This window comes from Rhinopithecus roxellana, chromosome 20 (assembly GCF_007565055.1).
Source record: "Rhinopithecus roxellana isolate Shanxi Qingling chromosome 20, ASM756505v1, whole genome shotgun sequence".
Classification (NCBI taxonomy): domain Eukaryota; kingdom Metazoa; phylum Chordata; class Mammalia; order Primates; family Cercopithecidae; genus Rhinopithecus; species Rhinopithecus roxellana.
The window spans coordinates 24,069,376-24,091,320 of record NC_044568.1 but is presented as its reverse complement, the minus strand read 5'-3'; the positions used below and the strand labels follow the sequence as shown (position 1 = coordinate 24,091,320).

Genomic DNA, 21,945 nt, shown 5'->3' with positions numbered 1-21,945 from the left:
TTCCTGACTGACTCTGTTTTGGCTGTCAGGTATTGGTTCGTTTACAATTATTGATGGAAATCAGGTCAGCGGAGAAGATGCTGGAAACAAGTATGTTCTATTCTTTTCAAATATATACATGTTAAGGAAGGCAAGGCCTGAATCTTAGCTTCACCTCCTCAGTCAGGGTGACTCGACTCTCAGTGCAAATCATCCTTATGTTTGGGATTATGGTGAGGAGGAAGTGAGATAATATATGTGAAGTGCTAGTATAGCATCTGGCAAATAGGGCATTAATAAATGGTACCCATCATTACTGTCTTTATTGTTATTAATATAAAGGAGTAGTCATTATTCCTTTATTCATGGAATATGGGCACTTCCTAAGCTCTTGCATTGATTCATAGGTGTTAGCATATGATTAACAATAATACCTGTTGTTTGTGATGTCTTCTAGGCTTAGTCTAGGTGTATCTCTCTTTACACTGTGTCTACAAAAATGCTGTTTTAAAGATGGCCTGTGTATTCTTTAAAGATTATATTTAGACTTTCAGAGCATGCCCAAATTTGGATTTAAAGCTCACCTTTTCAGGGACTTGAAGTCTGGTATCTCTCGTTGTATTTGTCAGTAACAACAGTGAGTAAATATAAGGAAAACCAGCAATTAGTTCATATTTAGTTTTTGATGCTTTTTCTTTGGATGGTAGTGCCAGTTTCTGCTAGGCACAGCACAGCTTTTTTATTGATACATACAAAGAAGTCTTGTTGTCTTTGCTTACTTGGTTGGTTAGAGTAGAATATGATAAAAATAAGGTTTCTCCTTATGGAGCCAGTGAGCTTATACCGAAAAGTGGCATCCTGACTCTGATCAGCAGCCTCATATCTGGGCCTTGAGACACATCAAGGGTATGTGTGGGAGGAAGTCTGAACAAGTCTGTTACAGTTACGTGCAAAAACAAATGGTTCAATACACCGAGAGTGGTCTATGGAACACTGGTTCTAGGGAACGTTAAGAGCTGTTCAATGGGCCAATGGGTTCCACGGTCAAATTAGTTTGGGAAATGGATCAAATGAAGTTAAAATTTCTTTACCATAAGATTTTCGTATCACATGTATTGTGTGTATTATGAATTTCCAAGAGGGAAATAATAGTATATGGTGTTTCCCAAACTGTTTTTTTTTTTTTTTTGGAGACAGAGCCTTGCTCTGTCACCCAGGCTGGAGTGCAGTGGCGTGATCTCGGCTCACTGCAAGCTCCACCTCCTGGGTTCACACCATTCTCCTACCTCAGCCTTCTGAGTAGCTGGGACTACAGGCGCCCGCCACCACGCTGGGCTAATGTTTTCTATTTTTAATAGAGACGGGGGTTTCACCATGTTAGCCAGGATGGTCTTGATCTCCTGACTTCATGATCTGCCCGCCTCGGCCTCCCAAAGTGCTGGGATTACAGGCGTGAGCCACTGCACCCGCCAGTGTTTCCCAAATGTTTTTTAGCCAAGGAACCCTTTTCTCTCAGAGGATCTTGTGAAATTCACATTCTGTGGTACACACTTTGGGAAAGAAACATTGATTTATTAGCCTATCTTTCTTTATAAGTTTCATCTGATTTTCTTCCTCCAGGAAGGCCATTATAATCTGTAATCACAATATAGTTTGTTTTATACTATGAATGAAATATACATGCTATTACAATAACAACTTTTCCTTTATAGTCAGTAAACTTTACTTTTTTTCCCTTTGTTTTGTTCACTTTAGTTTCTTCCTTCAAAGAAGCAGTATCGGCAAGGTAAACAATTTTTTAGAGAATATAGTTGCACGTGAGCATCTAACGATGCCACTATGTTTTGATTGCTTGAAAAGCTTTGAGTTTAAAAATGTGTATTATTTATCTGAAAAAAAAGTTAACTAATTTTTCTCATCTTGTAAATCTTCGTATGTTTGGTAGTTTAAAAACTTAGAAGTACTGTCTGTGTTTATACATTGTATCCTGTATTAAAGCTAAATCTTGAGTAATGTTAATATTCAGAGGATGGATTCTGGTTAACAAATTTTTATTTTTATTTTTTTTTGAGACGGAGTCTCGCTCTGTCGCCCAGGCTGGAGTGCAGGGGCCGGATCTCAGCTCACTGCAAGCTCCACCTCCCAGGTTCACGCCATTCTCCTGCTCAGCCTCCCAAGTAGCTGGGCCTACAGGCGCCCACCACCTCGCCCGGCTAGTTTTTTGTATTTTTTAGTAGAGATGGGGTTTCACCGTGTTAGCCAGGATGGTCTCGATCTCCTGACCTCGTGATCCACCCATCTTGGCCTCCCAAAGTGCTGGGATTACAGGCTTGAGCCACCGCACCCGGCCTTTTTTTTTTTTTTTTTTTTTGAGACAGAGTCTCGCTCTGTCAGTCACCCAGGCTGGAGTGCAGTGGCGCAATCTCAGCTCACTGCAAGCTCTGCCTCCTGGATTCACGCCATTCTCCTGCCTTAGTCTCCTGAGTAGCTGGGACTGCAGGCGCCCACCAACACGCCTGGCTAATTTTTTGTATTTTTAGTAGAGATGGGGTTTCACCATGTTAGCCAGGATGGGCTCGATCTCCTGACCTCGTGATACGCCTGCTTCAGCCTCCCAAAGTGCTGGGATTACAAGCGTGAGCCACCACACCCGGCCTAAAAAAACTTACCAAACCATATTAGTCAACTTAGTGAAATGACCGTTAGCGTGGTGATTAACCACTCTTGTACAGGATTATAGATGTGGGGGGTTAGAGTGAGTCTGAACTTGATCCAGGATATCCCTGCCTGCTACCCAGAGTTTTTTGGTCATTTGCCTAATCAAAAAAGTAGAGTACAGATAATGTCATTTGAGAACTCTGGATGATGATGGTTTTGCTTTGTTTTAAGTAATATTCTGTTGAGTCTTAAACACTAGGGGAAGCAGAATTGGCTGGGAGCAGTGGCTCACGCCTGTAATCTCAGCACTTTGGGAGGTCAAGGCAAGAGGATTGCTTGAGGCCAGGAGTTCAAGACCAGCCTGGGCAACAACATGTCAAGACCCTGTCTCTACAAAATATCAAAAAAAAAAAAAAAAAAAAAAATTAGCTGGGCATGGTAGCATATGCCTGTAGTCCCGCCTACTTGGGAGGCTGAGGTAGGAGGGTTGCTTAAGCCTAGGAGTCAAGGCTGCAGTGAGCTATGATCAGGCCACTATGCTCCAAACTGGGCAACAGAACAAAAACCTGTCTCTAAAAAGAAAAAAGAAGGGAAACAGAGTTGTCATACTTATGCATGAAATTTGGATAGTTTTACAGTATGTTTGCCTGTTCCATAAATTGGGGGATTATATTGTGACCAAGTTTTTTCTAATTCAAGTTAAATGCTTTGTTTTTAAAAAGAACCGAGCTGAAGCTGCCATGGAATTCTTACAAGAATTAAATAGTGATGTCTCTGGAAGTTTTGTGGAAGAGGTATATATGTATACACATTATGTCTGTGCTGAAATACAATTTTTTAAATAATTTAAAGCCCTAGAAATTTAGAATTTTGAATCTTTTTTTTTTTTTTGAGACAGAGTCTCGCTCTGTCACCCAGGCTGGAGTGCAGTGGCTGGATCTCAGCTCACTGCAAGCTCCGCCTCCCAGGTTTTCCCCATTCGCCTAACTCAGCCTCCCGAGTAGCTGGGACTACAGGCGCCCGCCAACTCGCCTGGCTAGTTTTTGTGCATTTTTTAGTAGAGACGGGGTTTCACTGTGTTAGCCAGGATGGTCTCCATCTCCTGACCTTGTGATCCGCCCGTCTTGGCCTCCCAAAGTTCTGGGATTACAGGCTTGAGCCACTGCGCCCGGCCAGAATTTTGAATCTTTGTGTCTTTTATAATTAGTTGAATTGGATTTGTTGCCTCATTTATTGTAAAATAGCTTAACTGTCTCTGCCATGTTTAATATAATTGTGAATTTTTTTTTTCTTTGCTGTCCTATTTAGAGTCCAGAAAACCTTCTAGACAACGATCCTTCATTTTTCTGTAGGTTTACTGTTGTGGTTGCAACTCAGCTTCCTGAAAGGTAAATTTTTTTGTTAATATGTTTTTATTTTAATCTTATTAGATTTGCATTGTTTTATTTTCTTTGCACAGTGTATGATGATACGGTTTTTAAAATTCTTAAATTCTACAGAAACTTTAAATATGAAACTTTTTTTTTTTTTTGAGATGGAGTCTCACTCTGTCGCCCAGGCTGGAGTACAGTGGCATGATCTTGGCTCACTGCAAGCTCCGCCTCCCGAGTTCACACCATTCTCCTGCCTTAGCCTCCTGAGTAGCTGGGACTACAGGCGCCTGCCACCACTCCCGGCTACTTTTTTGTATTTTTATTAGAGACAGGGTTTCATTGTGTTAGCCAGGATGTTCTCGATCTCCTGACCTCATGATCTGCCCGCCTCGGCCTCCTAAAGTGCTGGGATTATAGGCGTGAGCCACTGTGCCCAGCCATAAATTTGAAACTCTTGACCAGGCATGGTGGCTCACACCTGTAATCCCAACACTTTGGGAGGCTGAGGAGGGTGGATTGCTTGAGCTCAGGAATTTGAGACTAGCCTGGGCAATACGGCAAAACCCTATCTCAACAAAAAATACAAAAATTAGCTGGGAGTGGTGGTGCATGTCTGTGGTCCCAGCTACTCTGGAGGCTGAGATGGCAGGATTGCTGGAGCCCGGGGAGTCAAGGCTGCAGTAAGCCATGATCATGCCACTCTACTCAGCCTAGGTGATGAGGCGAGACCTGCTCTCAAAAAAAATAAATTTAATTGGGAGGCCAAGGCGGGCAGATCACGAGGTCAAGAGATCGAGACCATCCTGGCCAACATGGTGAAACCCCATCTCTACTAAAAATACAAAAATTAGCTGGGCGTGGTGGCGCACGCCTGTAGTCCCAGCTACTTGGGAAGCTGAGGCAGGAGAATCACTTGAATCAAGGAGGCGGAACTTGCAGTGATCGGAGACCGTGCCACTGCACTCCAGTCCTGGTGACAGAGTGAGACTCTGTCTCAAAAATAAATAAATAAATAAAATTTTAAAAAAATTGTTAGAAATCTCTCAACATTGAAAAGATGAGGAAGATAAAAATACTGAAACTTTTTTAAAAATTATTATTCTTTAGACAGAGTCTTGCTCTGTTGCTCAGGCTGGAGTGCAGTGGCACAATCTTAGCTCACTGCAACCTCCGCCTCCTGGGTTCAAGTAATTCTTGTGCCTCAGTCTCCCAAATAGCTGGGATTATAGGCAAGTGCCACCATGCCCAGCTAATTTTTGTATTTTTAGTAGAGACGAGGTTTCACCATGTTGGCCAGGCTGATCTCAAACTCCTGGCCTCAAGTGATCTGCCCGCCTCAGCCTCCCAAAGTCCTGGGATTACAGGCATGGAGCCACCAAGCCCGGTCTTAGATGTGAAACTTTTGGAATATATTTAGAGCAGTTAAACTGAACTTTTTTTGTTTGTTTGTTTGTTTTGTTGTTGTTTGTTTTAGTGATTAAAAACTAGTTAGAATTGATTATTGAAGGCTGGGTGCAGTGACTCATGCCTGTAATTCCAGCAGTTTGGGAGGCTGAGACAGGTTCGGATCACTTGAGCGCAGGAGTTTAAGACCACCCTGGGCAACATGGCAAAACCTTGTGTCTACAAAAAATACAAAATTTAGCCAGATGGTGTGCATGCCTGTGGTCCCAGCTACTCAGAAGGCTGGGATGGGATAATCACTTGAGCTCGGGAGGTCAAGGCTGCAGTGAGCCATGATCATGCCACTGCACTCCAGCCTGGGCAACAGAGTGAGACCCTATCTTAAAAAAAAAAAAAGGCCGGGCGCGGTGGCTCAAGCCTGTAATCCCAGCACTTTGGGAGGCCAAGACGGGCGGCTCACAAGGTCAGGAGATCGAGACCATCCTGGCTAACACGGTGAAACCCCGTCTCTACTAAAAAATACAAAAAAACTAGCCAGGCGAGGTGGCGGGCGCCTGTAGTCCCAGCTACTTGGGAGGCTGAGGCAGGAGAATGGCTTGAACCCGGGAGGCAGAGCTTGCAGTGAGCTGAGATCCAGCCACTGCACTCCAGCCTGGGCAACAGAGTGAGACTCCGACTCAAAAAAAAAAAAAAAAAGAAAAGAGAGAGAATTGGTTATTGAAATTGTTGGGGGTGTATTTGTGGGTTTTATATTTTTTTTTCTGTCATGGAAATGTTTAGAATTATCTTTCTTTAACGTTTCTCCTTAATATAACAGACTAAGGTTTCACATCCCTCTTGTCCAAAAGATGTACTTTCTTTCATTGAGACTGCAACCTATGGAAATGCTTGCTTTTCAGTGTATTCTTGACCTGCTTATGTAAACGCAGTTATGTACTTTTGCATTTATTATTTAGTAAGAAAGTTGCTTTATTTTAAGACATTTTCATGTTTTGCATGTTTCCATGTTTGGCATATTTCCATTTGGTTATGTTCATATTTTGCTTTTTTTTTTTTAACAGCACTTTACTACGCTTAGCAGATGTCCTTTGGAATTCCCAGATTCCTCTTTTGATCTGTAGGACATATGGACTAGTTGGTTATATGAGGATCATTATAAAAGAACATCCAGGTAAAGTTGTTGAGCATATGGGCTTACTATTGGTTGCTTTAGCTATAATTTTAGAAACTTGACAATTTAGAAAGTCAGTTTTAAATTACGAAGTAAATTTGTAGCAGCATATCTCTAGTTGCAGATTCAAAGTGGCAATCAGATTCAATAGGCTGCAATCTACTCTTTATGTAGCATTATAGAAGGATACAAAGCAGGACATACAACAGGTACAGCTTCTTCATCTTATTAGGAGATCCAGCAACTATGCAAGTACCCAGCTTCTTTTGCCCCCAACCCACATCAGGCATGTATGGCTGTGGAGAGCTAAGGAATGTGGGTCACTCTGACCCATGAAGTTACACCACCTTTCCCCTCTCCTGTCTTTTTTTTTTTTTTTTAAGACGGAGTTTCGCTCTTGTTGGATACAAAGCAGGACATACAACAGGTACAGCTTCTTCATCTTATTAGGAGATCCAGCAACTATGCAAGTACCCAGCTTCTTTTGCCCCCAGCCCACATCAGGCATGTATGGCTGTGGAGAGCTAAGGAATGTGGGTCACTCTGACCCATGAAGTTACACCACCTTTCCCCTCTCCTGTCTTTTTTTTTTTTTTTTAAGACGGAGTTTCGCTCTTGTTGCCTAGGCTGGAGTACAATGGCACAATCTTGGCTTACTGCAGCCTCTACCTCCCAGGTTCAACTGATTCTCCTGCCTCAGCCTCCCAACTGGGGTTACAGGCGCCCGCCACCATGCCCAGCTAATTTTTTGCATTTTTAGTAGAGACAGGATTTCACCATGTTGGCCAGGCTGATCTCGAACTCCTGACCTCAGGTGATCCACCCGCCTTGGCCTCCCAAAGTGCTGTTATTACAGGTGTGAGCCACTGCACCATGCCCCTCCAATCTTTTATTTCATCCTCATGCAGGCTTTCGGTTCTCTCAATTCAGGTACAATTTCACACAACAAAGACATTTACATAACTACTGTTCCCAGGGAAACTATTGTAGGAGACCAAAGTCGTTTATAGGCAGACCTCCATCAGCTGAGGGTTGATATAAGCCCTTTACTTATAAAAGTTTAATCATCGGCCGGGCGCGGTGGCTCAAGCCTGTAATCCCAGCACTTTGGGAGGCCGAGGCGGGCGGATCACAAGATCAGGAGATCGAGACCATCCTGGCTAACACGGTGAAACCCCGTCTCTACTAAAAAGTACAAAAAACTAGCCGGGCGAGGTGGCGGGCGCTTGTAGTCCCAGCTACTCGGGAGGCTGAGGCAGGAGAATGGCGTAAACCCAGAAGGCGGAGCTTGCAGTGAGCTGAGATCCGGCCACTGCACTCCAGCCTGGGCGACAGAGCGAGACTCTGTCTCAAAAAAAAAAAAAAAAAAAAAAGTTTAATCATCATAAAATTTTCATCCAGTATTCATACAATGCTCTTTATTTACTCAAGAAAACATTTTTACTATGAGCCAAGCACTCTGCTAATGTGATGATAGCCATTGGTATTGGTAGCGTCACTGAGGAGTAATATCTGTGTGGGTAGTTAGGGAGTGCTTGTCAGGATAAGCTCTGGCTGCTGGTGGTAAGCCATTTAAAAGTTGAAAGTGGTGTCAACTGATGGGAGGGGACAAAAGAGTGGAAAGTGGGAGAGTGACCGTGTAAACATTTTATTTTAAATGGGTCACTCTGAAGTTGAGTAGAAAGTAAATGGATTTAAAGGGGCAAAGATTGGAGGCAGGGATTGCTGTTAGAAATTTCCAGTGGTCTAAGTAAGACAGAGTGTGTTCTTTTTCCCAGTTTAGGGAAGAGAAGAAGAGGCGGTAGATAATAATGAAGGTTCGGCATTGCTAGTTGTGTGCCTGCCTTTATAAGAATTATTTCATTTACTCTTTCCAAAACCTTTATAAGGTACAGATTGAGCATCATTAATCCAAAAATCCAAAATCAGAAATGCTCCAAAATGCAAAACTGTTTGAGCACTGATATGATATTCAAAGAAAACACTCATTGGAACATTTCTTCAGATTTTTGGGTTAGAGAGCTCATCTAATATGTATTTGCAAATATACCAAAATCTCAGCAAAATCCAAAACACTTATGGTCCCAAGCATTTTGGATAAGAGAGATATACAGCCTATATATACTTTAATATCTGCTTTTTATAGATGATGCTGAGGCAATGAGAGATTAAATTATTTGCCTAAGGTCACATAGTTAGCAAGTGACAAAACTAGGCCTACCTCTAAGCACTCACTGAAATTATACACTCTCCTGTACTCTCTCATGTGGACAGCAGTGTACAGAGTGAGATTAGGAAGTGGGGAGTTACTGATATTGGGGCCAAGGAAGCAAGAAGTGAAGGATGACCATCAGGTTTCTGGGGAAGAGTCTAGGTAAATGGTGATGCTGTCTATTGAAGACCACAAGAGGAGGGAGGATAGGTTGTTAGTTGCTATCTGTACATAGGTTTTGTCAGTTTTGAGCTTTTCCAGTTAGAACAAATTATGTTCTAAAGGAATCTTCTTTTACTTTTACTAAAACTTTATAGTTGACTTAAGATTTGTGCATTTTACTATGTATAAATCATACCTTAATAAAACAGTGAAAAAACCCGTGGGCCTTGTGCCCATTTAAAAATTAAAGATATAGTAAGTTTCTATGATTCAGTGTATTGTCATCAGTATTGCCAAAGAATTAAGTTTATCTTTTGAGCTGGGCACGGTGGCTCACACCTGTAATCCAAGAACTTTGGAAGGCCGAGGCAGAAGGAGCCCTTGAATCCAGGAATTTCAGACTAGCCTGGGTGACATAGTGAGACCCCATCTCTACAAAAAAATTAAAAAATTAGCTGGGCACAGTGACACGAGACTGTAGTCCCACCTTCTCAGGAGGCTGAGGTGGGAGGATCCGTTCAGCCCAGGAGTTTCAGCAGTGAGCTATGGTTGTGCCACTGCACTTCAGCCTGGGTAATACAGCAAGATCCTATCTCTCTCTCTCTTTTTTTTTTTAAGTATTAAATTTATCTTTTGAATTCTTTGTTTCACAGTAATAGAGTCTCATCCAGATAATGCATTAGAAGATCTACGACTAGATAAGCCATTTCCTGAACTGAGAGAACATTTTCAGTCCTATGATTTGGATCATATGGAAAAAAAGGTTGGTAGTGTGTGTGACCTTACATTTACAGATAGACCTAAAACATTTTTTTTTTTAACCTAAGGTTTTTGAATTACACCAAAGTGAGAAAATCCTCCATATACCTGTCATCCAGATTACCCAATAACAATATTTTACCTTGTTTTCAACATACTAATTTTTCTCCAAAATTGAAAAACTTTTTTATTGAAGAAAAGTACGGATACTGAACATCTGTGTAATCACTACCCAGGTCAAGAAATTAGACATTAACCTATTCCAGGTGGGGAGATGGGGATGGTTAATGGGTACCAAAAAAATAATTAGAAAGAATGAATAAGATTTACTCCTTGAAAGCACAACAAGGTGACTATAGTTAATAATGACAACTTAGTTATACATTTTAAAATAATTAAGAGTTTAATTGGATTATTTGTAACATAAAGGATAAACGCTTGAGGGGATAAATGCTATACAGATACCCCTCTCCATTATGTGCTTCACATTGCATGCCTGTATCAAAGCATGTACCCCATAAATATATATACCTAAGTACCTACAAAAATTGAAAATAAAAAATTTTCAAACAGAAAACAGAAACAAAAGAATTCCAAGAAGTCCTCTTTATGGCCTTTTTCTAAACAAATAGAAATAATGACATAACAAGATAATTTAAGGAGTATATGTATTTTTGCCTACTTCCATATTAATTAACATGCAGTTGTTTATTTGGTTCATCAGAAAACAGAAAAGATCCTCTTTTCTTTAGGATTGGTGTCTGAAATTGAGATTTGAGCTGTGTTTTTGGGTGGCAGTCTGAGACTGTTTTGCTGGTATAATGGGGACAATCATAGTATATATGTGACATACTAGTTATCTACCTCTAGAAGAATTTGTAAAGCAGTTTTTATTAACTCAGTTCATTTTCCTCTATTCATTACTCTGCATATATTAGGAGATCATAAATATTGTTGAATTTGTTGAAAACGAGATGGTACCGTGAAGAATTAATAATACCAATATTTTCTTTTATTTGTCTCTCATTTTTAGGACCACAGCCATACTCCATGGATTGTGATCATAGCTAAATATTTAGCACAGTGGTATAGTGAAGTATGTCCTTTTAAAAAAAAATTTCATATGCAACTGTATTTTCAGTTTCTTATAAAGGATTTCCTTGATGGGGAATGGGAAATTAATTTTTTTCCTTATGGGCTTGTATGGTAGAGCAAATGGATGCTTTTAAATTTAAATCCAGCAGTTCCTCTTTTGATCCTGATAATTTTAATTAACAAAATGAAATTTGATGACTGTTGTTATGAAACTGGCAGGGGGAATGAATGTAGATAAATGGTCACAGTGTTTTCTATCAAGTGAGCCTCTGATTTCACAGAGAAATATATTTGTTGATGAAATCTTAGGTAGAGAATGGGGGACACTATAGACTTTCAATTTCTGTATTTTGAGTTTTTAATAACTAGATTTTTAAAATTTTTAACCAATTTAGACAAATGGACGAATACCTAAAACATATAAAGAAAAAGAAGACTTCAGAGATTTGATTAGACAAGGTAATATTATGGGATATGATTAAATACTGTATAAAGCTTGAAAAGCAAATTGCTAGAGGCAAGTGCTTATTGGATTTCTGTTGACACCTTTGTCAGATGATATCATCATGAGCTTTTATTTCACTTTCCCTCTGGAGAAGTTAAGAAGCCACGCTTTGTATAGTTTTAAGGACTAATGATAAGCCATATTTCTTTTTAAGATTCAATATTCTGCAGAATCTGACAAGGTTATTTTTATAATGGGGGAACAGAAGAGTGAAAAGAAAAGGGCTGTTGTTTGCTAACAATTTCCCATTAAAATAGGAATTCTAAAGAATGAAAATGGGGCTCCAGAAGATGAAGAGAATTTTGAAGAAGCTATTAAAAATGTGAACACAGCACTAAATACAACTCAGGTAATGAAAGAGTTGCTGAGGGATTCACATGAACAAGGTGTTTTCTAGAGTCCTTCACTATTAAATGGTTGATTACAATGATTTAAGTTAATATTTTCTAAATGTATAGTTAGAAATAAATACAAGGCTGGGCATGGTGGCTCATCCTAGCACTTTGGGAGGCTGAGGCGGGCGGACCACCTGAGATCAGGAGTTCGAGACGAGCCTGGCCAACATAGTGAAACCGCGTCTCTACTAAAAATACAAAAATTAGCTGGGCATAGTGGAACATACCTGTAATCCCAGCTACTTGGGAGGCTGAGGCAGGAGAATCACTTGAACCCAGGAGGCAGAGGTTACAGTGAGCCAAGATTACACCACTGCACTCCAGCCTGGGTAACAGAGTAAGACTCCGCCTCAGGTGCCTTTGGTTTTGTTATGGCTTAGTTGTTGAAGTATGACCATTGAAGTTTTTGGGGAGCTTTGGAATAACACCTGGTAGTGTAAGTTAGAATTTTCTTGCAACTTAAAACAGCAAATATGCTGCCTTTCAAATTAGGAAGGCACATAAGATATTATTACCAACTTTTTGGAGACAACAAGGCAGCATTGCTTAGTGATTAAAAGTGTGCGCTGGCTGGGGCCAGCCGCGGTGGCTCACACTTGTAATCCCAACACGTTTGGGAGGCCAAGGAGGGCAGATCACATGAGGTCAGGAGTCCAAGACCAGCCTGGCCAACATGATGAAACCCCATATCTACTAAAAATACAAAAAATTAGCTGGGCATGGTGGTGGGTACCTGTAATCCCAGCTACTTGGGAGGCAGAGGTTGCAGTGAGCTGAGATCTTCCCAGTGTACTCCAGCCTGGGTGACAGGAGTGAGACTCTGTCTCAAAAAAAAAAAAAAAAAGTGTTTGCTGGCCAGGTGTGGTGGCCCACACCTGTAATCCCAACAGTTTGGGAGGCCAGGGCAGAAAAATTGCTTGAGCCCAGTTCAAGACCAGCCTGAACAACATAGGGAGATCCGGTCTATACAAAAAATTTAAAAATTAGATGGGTGTGGTGGTATGCACCTATAGTCTCAGCTACTCTGAACCCTAAGGTGGTGGGAGGATTGCTTGAGCCCTGGAGGTTGAGGCTGCAGTGAGCCATGATTGTGCCACTGCATTGCAGCCTAGGCAATGATATGAGACCCTGTGTCCAAAAAATAAAAGTATGTGCTTTGTGAATCACTTCTCTGGGGTGATGAAAATTTTCTGTTTTAATTGGGGTTATGGTTAAAAATATGTGTATATAGTTATCAAAATGCATTGAATTGTACATTTAAAATCTCTGTATTTCACTGACTATAAAACCACAGTTGAAAAGAAAAGGTTCTAATAGTTGGGGGACAGTAAGCTAAATAAACAGATAAAAATGCACCAGGTGCTATGAACAAAATTACAGCAGAACAAAGGGGCAGAGAGCATGTTGGGGACAAGGGAATCTGGGGTTGAGAGACAATTTTAGATAGGGAGCCAGGGAGACTTTCCAAGAGTTGTTTAAGTAGAAGCCTGAGTGAAGTGACATGCAGAGGTCTCGGGGAAGAGCTTTTCAGTTGGAGGAAGCACATGTGCAAAGAAGTGGGAGGAAGCTTGACTTTTGTTCAAGCATCAGTAAGCAAGTCAGTGTGATTGGAGTGAAGTGAAAAAGGGGGGAAAGTGGTAGGAAGGATTTGAGTTTGGAGAGGCAGAAAGGATCAGATCATAAAGGCCTTGCAGGCTATTTAAGCATTTCGATCAGGGAAGTGGAGTGAGCTGCTTTATATTCGAAAAGACCATTCTGGCTTTGGTGAGGAGAACAGAATTGAGGGGACTGGCAGTGGAAGCAGAGAGACCAGTTAGGAGGTACCACTGAGACATTTCATTTTTCCACGCAACAGTAGAATTAAAGCCTATGATTTGTATACCTTTTTTTTTTTTTTTTTTTTTTTTTGAGACAGGGTCTCACATTGTTGCCCAGGGTAGAGTGCAGTGATGCAGTCACTGCTCACTGCAGCCTTGACCTCCTGGGTTCAGGTGATCCTCCCACCTCAGCCTCCCAAGTAGCTGGGACCACAAGCATATGCCACCACGCCCAGCTAATTTACTTTTACATTTTGTATAGGCAGGGTCTTCCTGTTTTGTTCAGGCTGATCTCGAACTCCTGGGCTCAACTGACCCTCCCACCTTGGCCTCCTAAATGCTGGGATTATAGGTGTGAGCCATCGTGCTCGGCTTTATACTCTTGATTAATGTATGAAGATCTTGCTAGCAATAAAATTACTTTATAGTTTTAGTTTTTTTCAGAGTGGTTGTCTCAATGGTCACTAATTAGGGTGCAAGGGTTTCCAATTTTTGACAAGATGGAAAATCATGGAATACTACAAGTCTATAATCTGTTTTGTCTTCAGATTTAACTATATAAAATCATTTACTGGGGCCCCTTCTTTACCCCATTTATGGTATAAGAGAATAGGTATTAAATGCTAGCAACAGTGGGCAGGAGAGGTCTTTCTTCCATTCTTTCTTTCCCCATCAAATCTTCATATGGTACTGATTCTAAATAAAATTATAAACAAATCAGAAGTTTGTATTTGATTACAATTTGAGAATTCAAAGAATATATCTGAAGAAATAGCACTGAAAATAAAGATGGGCAAATTCTTAATACTGTGTAAGTAAATGTTTCATGTTCCTTTGTTAGATCCCAAGCAGTATTGAAGATATATTTAATGATGATCGCTGCATAAATATCACCAAACAGGTAACAACAACAAAAGTAAAAACATTGCTGTCTAAACCTTTGGGTCAAAGTAAAACGCCGCTTAATGTTAATTTTTTCTTATTCTTTTAGACTTCATCATTTTGGATTTTAGCTCGTGCCTTAAAGGAATTTGTGGCCAAAGAGGGTCAAGGAAATTTACCTGTTCGAGGCACAATCCCTGATATGATTGCAGATTCAGGCAAATATATAAAACTGCAAAACGTGTATGTCACTGTTTTCAAACTATGTAGTACGCAAAGTCTGATTATATTAGAGATAAATATTTTATCATCCTATGAGAAATCAAATGAAAGTTTATTATAACCTCATTGCTTATAAATAAACTAGGCCAGCTGCAGTGGCTCATGCCTGTAATCCCAACACTTTGGGAGGCCAAGGTGGGAGAATTGCTTGAGTCCAGGAGTTTGAGACCGTCCTGGGCAACAGTGAGACTTCCGTCTCTACAAATTGAAAAATTAGGTGGGCATGGTAGCATGTGCCTTTAATTTCAACTACTTGGGAGGCTGAGGCAGAAGGATCTCTTGAGCTCAGGAGTTTGAGGCTGCAGTGAGCCATGATCATGCCATTTCACTTCAGCCTGGGTGACAGAGGAAGACCCTGTTTCAAATAAATAAATAAGTAAAAATAAGCTAAAGAACTTAGGCCAGGCCGGGTGCAGTGCCTCATGCCTGTAATCCCAGCACTTTGGGAGGCTGAGGTGGGCAGATCACAAGGTCAGGAGATTAAGACTATCTTGGCTAATACCGGAAAACCCGTCTCTACTAAAAATCCAAAAAAATTAGCTGGGAGTGGTGGTGGGCGCCTGTAGTCCCAGCTACTTGGGAGGCTGAGGCAGGAGAATAGCATGAACCCGGGAGGTGGAGCTTGCAGTGAGCCGAGATCATGTCACTGCACTCCAGCCTGGGCGACAAAGTAAGACTCTGTCTCAAAAAAAAAAAAAAAAAAAAAAAAAAAAACTTAGGGTGGGCGGGCGGATCACGAGGTCAGGAGATCAAGACCATCCTGGCCAACATGGTGAAACCCTGTCTCTACTAAAAAAAAAAATACAAAAAATTAGCCAGGCATGGTGGTGCATGCCTATAGTCCCAGCTATTCGGGAGGCTAAGGCAGGGGAATCGCTTGAACCCAGGAGGTGGAGGTTGCAGTGAGCCGAGATCACGCCACTGCACTCCAGCCTGGCAACAGCAAAATTCCACCTCAAAAAAAAAAACAAAAAACAACTTAGGGGTGATTCTTTTTAGGCTCAAAGCAAAATTGAATGGGAAATACAGAATTACCACATATCCCTAGGAGGCAGAGTGTTTTTTTTTCATACCTCATGATAAACTTAATATTTGGTCACTTAACTCTGTGCTATAACAACCTTATGAGAGAGAGAGATACTGTTATTGTCCCCATTTTACACTTGAAGAAACTAAGGTATTGAAAAGGTTACTTATACAAGATCAGATAGCTGGTAAATGGCAGAACCAAGATTTGAACCCCAGAAAACCCAGTACCAGAGCCTGTATTCTTAGCCATGGCCCTATACTGCCTTCTGTTTGTAACTTAAAACCATGAAGTGTTTGATGAATTTTTTATCTTAATGTTTCATAATTTATAGTCTATGACTATAACTAGACACCTTGCTATCCAGGTATCACTAGCCTGAGCCCAGATAGACTATCATAGGGATGGATCTCAATGAATATTACCCTCATATAGTTAGGGCATGGTGCAAAGAATCCATGTCTGCTGGCTTGGTTTCTTTGGGGGCCAAGTAATGTCACATAGAGATGATCTCTGTTCCCCAGACAGATTTCACTCTTTATCATGTCACCATTGAAAGAATGTTGGTTTGTTGTCCTAGCCTAAGAGTTCAACTACTTAAAACTTGGGGAAGGTCAATTGAGGGTAGAAAGAAGTATGACCTTACATGGGAGGTAGTCAGCCTGAACACTAAAGATTTTTAGAGGGTGAAAGGTAAATAGAACTAAAGAAGTTTTATGGCCGGGTGCAGTGGCTCACACCTGTATTCCCAGCACTTTGGGAGGCCAAAGCATGTGGTGAAATGTGCCACAGGGGATGTTCACAGGTATTTTAAATGGTTGAAATTTTCGTTTTCCATGGTCTCAGTGGTATAGATAATTATTGGATAAGGGTTTTTTTTTTCCTCTCATAATAAATGGAGAGTATTTTAAAACTGAATCAGAGGTACAGCATGTTTATCTGTGGCAATGCTAAAAAGGTATGAAGGTCAGTTAATTGAAAATTGTCATTAATACAGTATTTTCAGTTTTTAAATTACTTGAACACAGGAGTTCGAGACCAGCCTGGGCAATGTGGTGAAACTCCGTCTCTACAAAAAGACAAAAATTAGTCAGGCGTGGTAGCGTGTGCCTGAATTTCCAGCTACTTGGGAGACTGAGGTGGGAGGATCATGTGAGTGTGGGAAGTTGAGGCTGCATTGAGCCAGGATTGCACCACTGCACTCCAGCCTGGGCGGCAGAGCGAGATCCTGTCTCAAAAAACAAAAACAAAAGTTTTATATTGGAGATGAACAGTTTTAATGTATTTAACTTTCCTTGGACTTGACTTCCAGGAGGTAAGTCATGTTCTTCAGTAACGTATTTTTTAGGTCCTCTGTCACAGAGCCTAAATCATAGATCCCTCTAGGAGGGCAGTTTTTAAGTTGGGTGCTGTTAGAGGGACCCTGGGTTTTAGTGGGCACTGAGAGTCTGTCACTAACACTGGAAAGATTCCCAGCTACTCATAGGTGCTGTTGATAGCATTTCCCTGGCATAGGCCTGTGTTTTTTCATGAAAAGGAAATAAATTTTTTGTTCATGGTAACAATTTAAATTTTGCTAATTTAAAAATTTGTTAATAATTGTTTTTTGTTCTTTTTCAGTTACCGTGAAAAAGCAAAGAAAGACGCTGCCGCTGTGGGTAGTCATGTTGCCAAATTGCTGCAGTCCATTGGCCAGGTAAGCTTCTGGGCACACTGTGCCCATACAGGCCTGAGCACATAACTCTAGCCAGAAAGGGTTTAGAGACAGAGGGTGTGGCACTAGCTCTGCTTATTTATGGGGAGCTCTCATTTGCCTGCCTAATGGGAGAGCTTGTGATAAGGAAACAAGATATATTTAAAGTGCTCTCCCAGCTCTTGGAGAAAGCCTCCCCATCTCACAGTGATTGGCTTTGTGCCGCACCCTTTGTTAATCTTCTCTTTTAAACTGGAACAGAATCTGTATTTATCTCTTTACAGGCACCAGAGTCCATTTCAGAGAAAGAATTAAAATTACTCTGTAAGTCCCCTTGAATTAATTTCCTTATTTTGCTTGATGGAAATGTGCCACAGGGAATGTTCCCAGGTATTTTGAATTGTTGAAATTTTAAGTTTTCCATGGCCTCAGTGATATAGATAATTATTGGGTAAGGTTTTTTTTTTCCTCCCATAATAAATGGAGAGTATTTTAAGACTGAATCAGAGGTAGAGCATGTTTATCTGTGGCAATGCTAAAAAGGCATGATGGTCAGTTAATTGAAAATTGCCATTAATACAGTATTTTCAGTTTTTAAATGTTAAGTAATTTAGGAAATTTTTTTGTCTGAAGACTTTGGATGTGAAATCTTGAGTCACACGTACATTGACAATATTGGTTTAAATACTCATTTTGATCTGTGTTAAATGACTGTAATGGAGTTAAGAATTTTGCCATCTAGTTTCAGAGTGGTTAGGTTCGTAGGAGTCTCTCAGTAACTCCTCAGTAGGCCAAAAGCATTTTCTTTTATTTAAGAGTCAGTTTCAAAATACTCAATCTGTTGTGCATGCCATCTGAAGATTTCTCCCTGTAGCTGCTGCTCCTACGTCCTGTGGAAGTTTATATTTTGCATGCTCCCCATCCTTAAAATAGATTTATCCAAGCTTTCCATTTTATGACTTCTCCACAATGTCTGTTTAGGCTCAGTTTTAATGTTTTCCGCCACAACTAATCTTGCACCTTGTTTGTTCTATTGGACTAATCTTGAATTAGCATTTGTTGTATTAGATTATATACTACTAGATCGAAAGTTTGATGCTAGGTACTTGAACATTTATTATTCTCTTCTACTTTGGGGCATTTTTGAAAATTTCAATAATACAAAGCTTAAAAAAAGTCATTACATATATCAAGAGTACAATTCATAAACCTCTCTCTTTTAGGACTACTTATCCATAATAATGATGAAAACTATTATTTGTAGAGCCATATCAGGCATTGTGCTAGAGATGCACTTTATACAAGGTGTCACATTTAATCCATAGAACAATTCTCAAAGGTAAACAGTATCATCCGCATTTTATGCTTGAAAACTGAGGTTCAGAGAGGCCATCACCTTACTCACTTCTGAACTGGTTGTAGTGCCAGGGATATGAATTTAAGGTGATTTGTGTTCTAGTGCTTTCTCTGCTATTAGAGCCAAGGAGAAAACATTTCTTCACATTCTCATGTCTGAGAAAGGTATACACATAATTCTCTGTTCTTAAAGTCACCTGTGATTGATAATATTCACCTGTCACAGTCATTACTTCCAGAATATCTTTCTTCTGTTCAGGCAGCAATTCTGCATTTCTTCGAGTGGTAAGATGTCGATCCTTAGCTGAAGAATATGGTTTGGATACAATTAACAAGGATGAAATTAGTAAGTATAATAGCCTTCTGATTCTGGGTTAATTTTAATTAATTTAAAAGATATAAATATTTTGCGTAAAATAGTGTTGAGTATATGATGATGATATAAAAGAGAATGTAAATATTCATATTCTAATTTTATTCTAAGCTTATCTAAGTAATTATAATTTATTATTATATGAAACTTAATGTATGTATAAAGTAATATTTAGGTCACAGAGTCCATTGTATGATATGTATGAGTTGAAGTCAGTATGTTATTACTTTAGTAGAGATTGTGTGACTCCAACTAATAGTCCTGAAACTCAAGTATATGGGAAATTCAGCCCTTTATTATTTATTATATTGCAAATTAATCAAATTAAACTGAAATTTTTTTCCTTTCAGTTTCTAGCATGGACAATCCAGATAATGAAATAGTATTGTACTTAATGTTACGGGCTGTTGATAGATTTTATAAACAACATGGTAGATACCCAGGTAAGAATAGCAATTGAATTACCAGGTATAATAAATCTTCAATAAAATATTTAAATTGAAAGTGTTCTCAGGGTATTTATAATAGTGTTGCTTGAATTTCACATTGTAAACAGATTACACCCCAAACGTTCCCCAGTGAGGAAAAATACCTTTTGTTTTTTAAGTTTAACTATTTGCAAAATAGTGTTCAATTCTAAACTATTATAGGGGGATGTTGGTTGAATATATATATAGAAGAAAGCTTTTTTCTGTCATTTTCCATAGTTTGCTACTAAGACTCTCACTGAGTTTAATTTAGTGGAATAGGAAAGCCACGAGAAATATGCTGGCCAGGCATAGTATGGTGGCTTACACCTGTAATGCCAGCACTTTGGGAGACTGATTCAGGCAGATTGCTTGAGCCCAAAATTCAGGCAGATTGGAGACCAGCATGGGCAACATGGTGGAACCCCATCTCTACTGAAGATACAAAAAGTTAGCCAGACGTGGTGGTGTGCACTTGTAGACTCAGCTACTCGGGAGGGTGAGGTGGGAGGATCACCTGAGCCTGGGAAGTTGGGGCCACAGTGAGTTGTGATTGTGCCACTGCACTCCAGCCTGGGTGACCGTGGTGAGACTCTGTCTCAAAAAAAAAAAAAGTATGCTAGTAATTTCTGAACCCAAGAACTCTGAAGATGTAGGAATTTGTTTGTTTAGTATCTACTTTTTCTCTTCAGTGAATGTAGTCATTGGAGAATTGGCATAATCTCAAAGATCTGAGGTTGCTCAGAATATTTCTGTTTGGGATGATAATTTTAATTGTACAGGATTATTGCATAGCAACACATTCTAGGAGTATCATAAAACCTGCTGCTCCATCTCATGCAGTGTGTCTCCAGAGTTAATAGTCTTTTTTTTTTTTTTTTTTTTTTTTTTTTGAGACGGAGTCTCTCTCTGTTGCCCAGGCTGGAGTGCAGTGATGGAATCTCAGCTCACTGCAACCTCCGCCTCCTGGGTTTAAACAATTTTCCTGCCTCAGCCTCCCGAGTAGCTGGGATTATAGGCGCCCGCCACCTCGCCTGGCTAATTTTTGTATTTTTAGTAGAGACAGGGTTTCACCATGTTAGCCAGGCTGGTCTTGAACTCCTGACCTCAAGTGATCCTCCTGCCTCGGCCTCCCAAAGTGCAGGGATTACAGGCATGAGCCACTGTGCCTGGCCCAGAGTTTATAGCCCTAATGAGCAAGCTAACTAGAAGAAACAAAAAAGAATAAACACCAAATATGTATTGCTTTATTTATATTATTTGATTAGAATTTATTTCAGTTATCTATTGCATAACAAACCACTTCAAAACTTAGTGGTTTAAAACAATAAATAGTGTCGTGATTTTGTGGATTGCCTGGTCTCAGGCAGTTCTCCTTGAGGAGGCATGCAGTTGCTTGATGCCTGGGGGTGGAGTCATTCTGAAGGCTTAACTGACTGAGTTAGACATGCAAGAAGACATTTTTACTCATGTAACTAGCCCCTTAGTCAGAACAGTGGGATGGTCAGGTATCTCTCTTCAGGTGGCTAGCTTGGACTTCCTTTTAGCATGTCAGTTGGCTTCTGCAGTTACCATTCCAAAAAACCCAAGCTGGAAGTTACAGGGCTTTTTATGACCTAGGTTGGAAGTCATACAGCATCACTTATGCGCTAAGTAACTTAATCTCTCTGTGCCTTAGTTTTCTCTTCTATGCATGGAGATAACGATACCTACTTCATAGGACTGTTTTGAGAATTCAATTAATATATATATAAGGTCCTTAGAACAGTGTCCAGAATCTGTTAATGCTCAATAAATGTGACCTATTATTGGCGAGGCATGGTGGCTCATGCCTGTAATCCCAGCACTTTGGGAGGCCAAGGTGGGTGGATCACTTGAGGCCAGGAGTTCGAGAGCAGTGTAGCCAACACTGAAACTAAAAATAGAAAAGATTAGCTGTGTGTGGTGGCGCACTCCTGTAGTCCCAGCTTCTTGGGAAGCTGAGGCATGAGAATCATTTGAACCCGGGAGGCAGAGGTTGCGTGCGGTGAGCCGAGACTGCACCACTGCACTTTAGCCTAGGTGACAGCAAGACTCTCTCTCAAAAGAAAAAAAAAGTTACCTATTATTAATAGCTTTATGTCCTCAGTGTCATTTATCATTTAGTCTTTTAGAATTGGAGAATAACTTTTATAAAGGGTATAAGTAGGACATTACTTTCTCATTCATTAAGGTCTTCTATCAAATAATTATTAAGCACTGTGTGCCAGATGCTCTTCTAGACAGTGAGTATGATGCAGTTAACAAAGATTTAATTAAATTCAAATTTTTACTAGGTTTTAGTTGGTCTCTGATT

The 21,945-nt window shown here is 40.2% G+C and overlaps 1 protein-coding gene across 3 annotated transcripts in view; it reads left to right on the top strand.

Annotated features, from left to right (window-relative positions):
• Positions 1–21,945, top strand: part of NAE1 (NEDD8 activating enzyme E1 subunit 1) — a 29,606-nt gene that overhangs the window by 4,343 nt on the left and 3,318 nt on the right. Inside the window, exons 3-17 of one of the 3 annotated variants that reach the window (XM_010355162.2) lie at positions 30–90; positions 1,735–1,765; positions 3,360–3,431; positions 3,946–4,025; positions 6,476–6,585; positions 9,613–9,722; positions 10,752–10,814; positions 11,209–11,272; positions 11,576–11,667; positions 14,372–14,431; positions 14,522–14,655; positions 17,342–17,417; positions 17,699–17,738; positions 19,030–19,116; positions 19,494–19,586. In XM_010355162.2, coding sequence (XP_010353464.1) covers positions 30–90; positions 1,735–1,765; positions 3,360–3,431; positions 3,946–4,025; positions 6,476–6,585; positions 9,613–9,722; positions 10,752–10,814; positions 11,209–11,272; positions 11,576–11,667; positions 14,372–14,431; positions 14,522–14,655; positions 17,342–17,417; positions 17,699–17,738; positions 19,030–19,116; positions 19,494–19,586 — 1,173 coding nt within the window. The remainder of the gene's footprint in view (positions 1–29; positions 91–1,734; positions 1,766–3,359; positions 3,432–3,945; positions 4,026–6,475; positions 6,586–9,612; positions 9,723–10,751; positions 10,815–11,208; positions 11,273–11,575; positions 11,668–14,371; positions 14,432–14,521; positions 14,656–17,341; positions 17,418–17,698; positions 17,739–19,029; positions 19,117–19,493; positions 19,587–21,945) is intronic. The other 2 variants (XM_010355164.2, XM_010355165.2) reach the window with 2 other exon arrangements.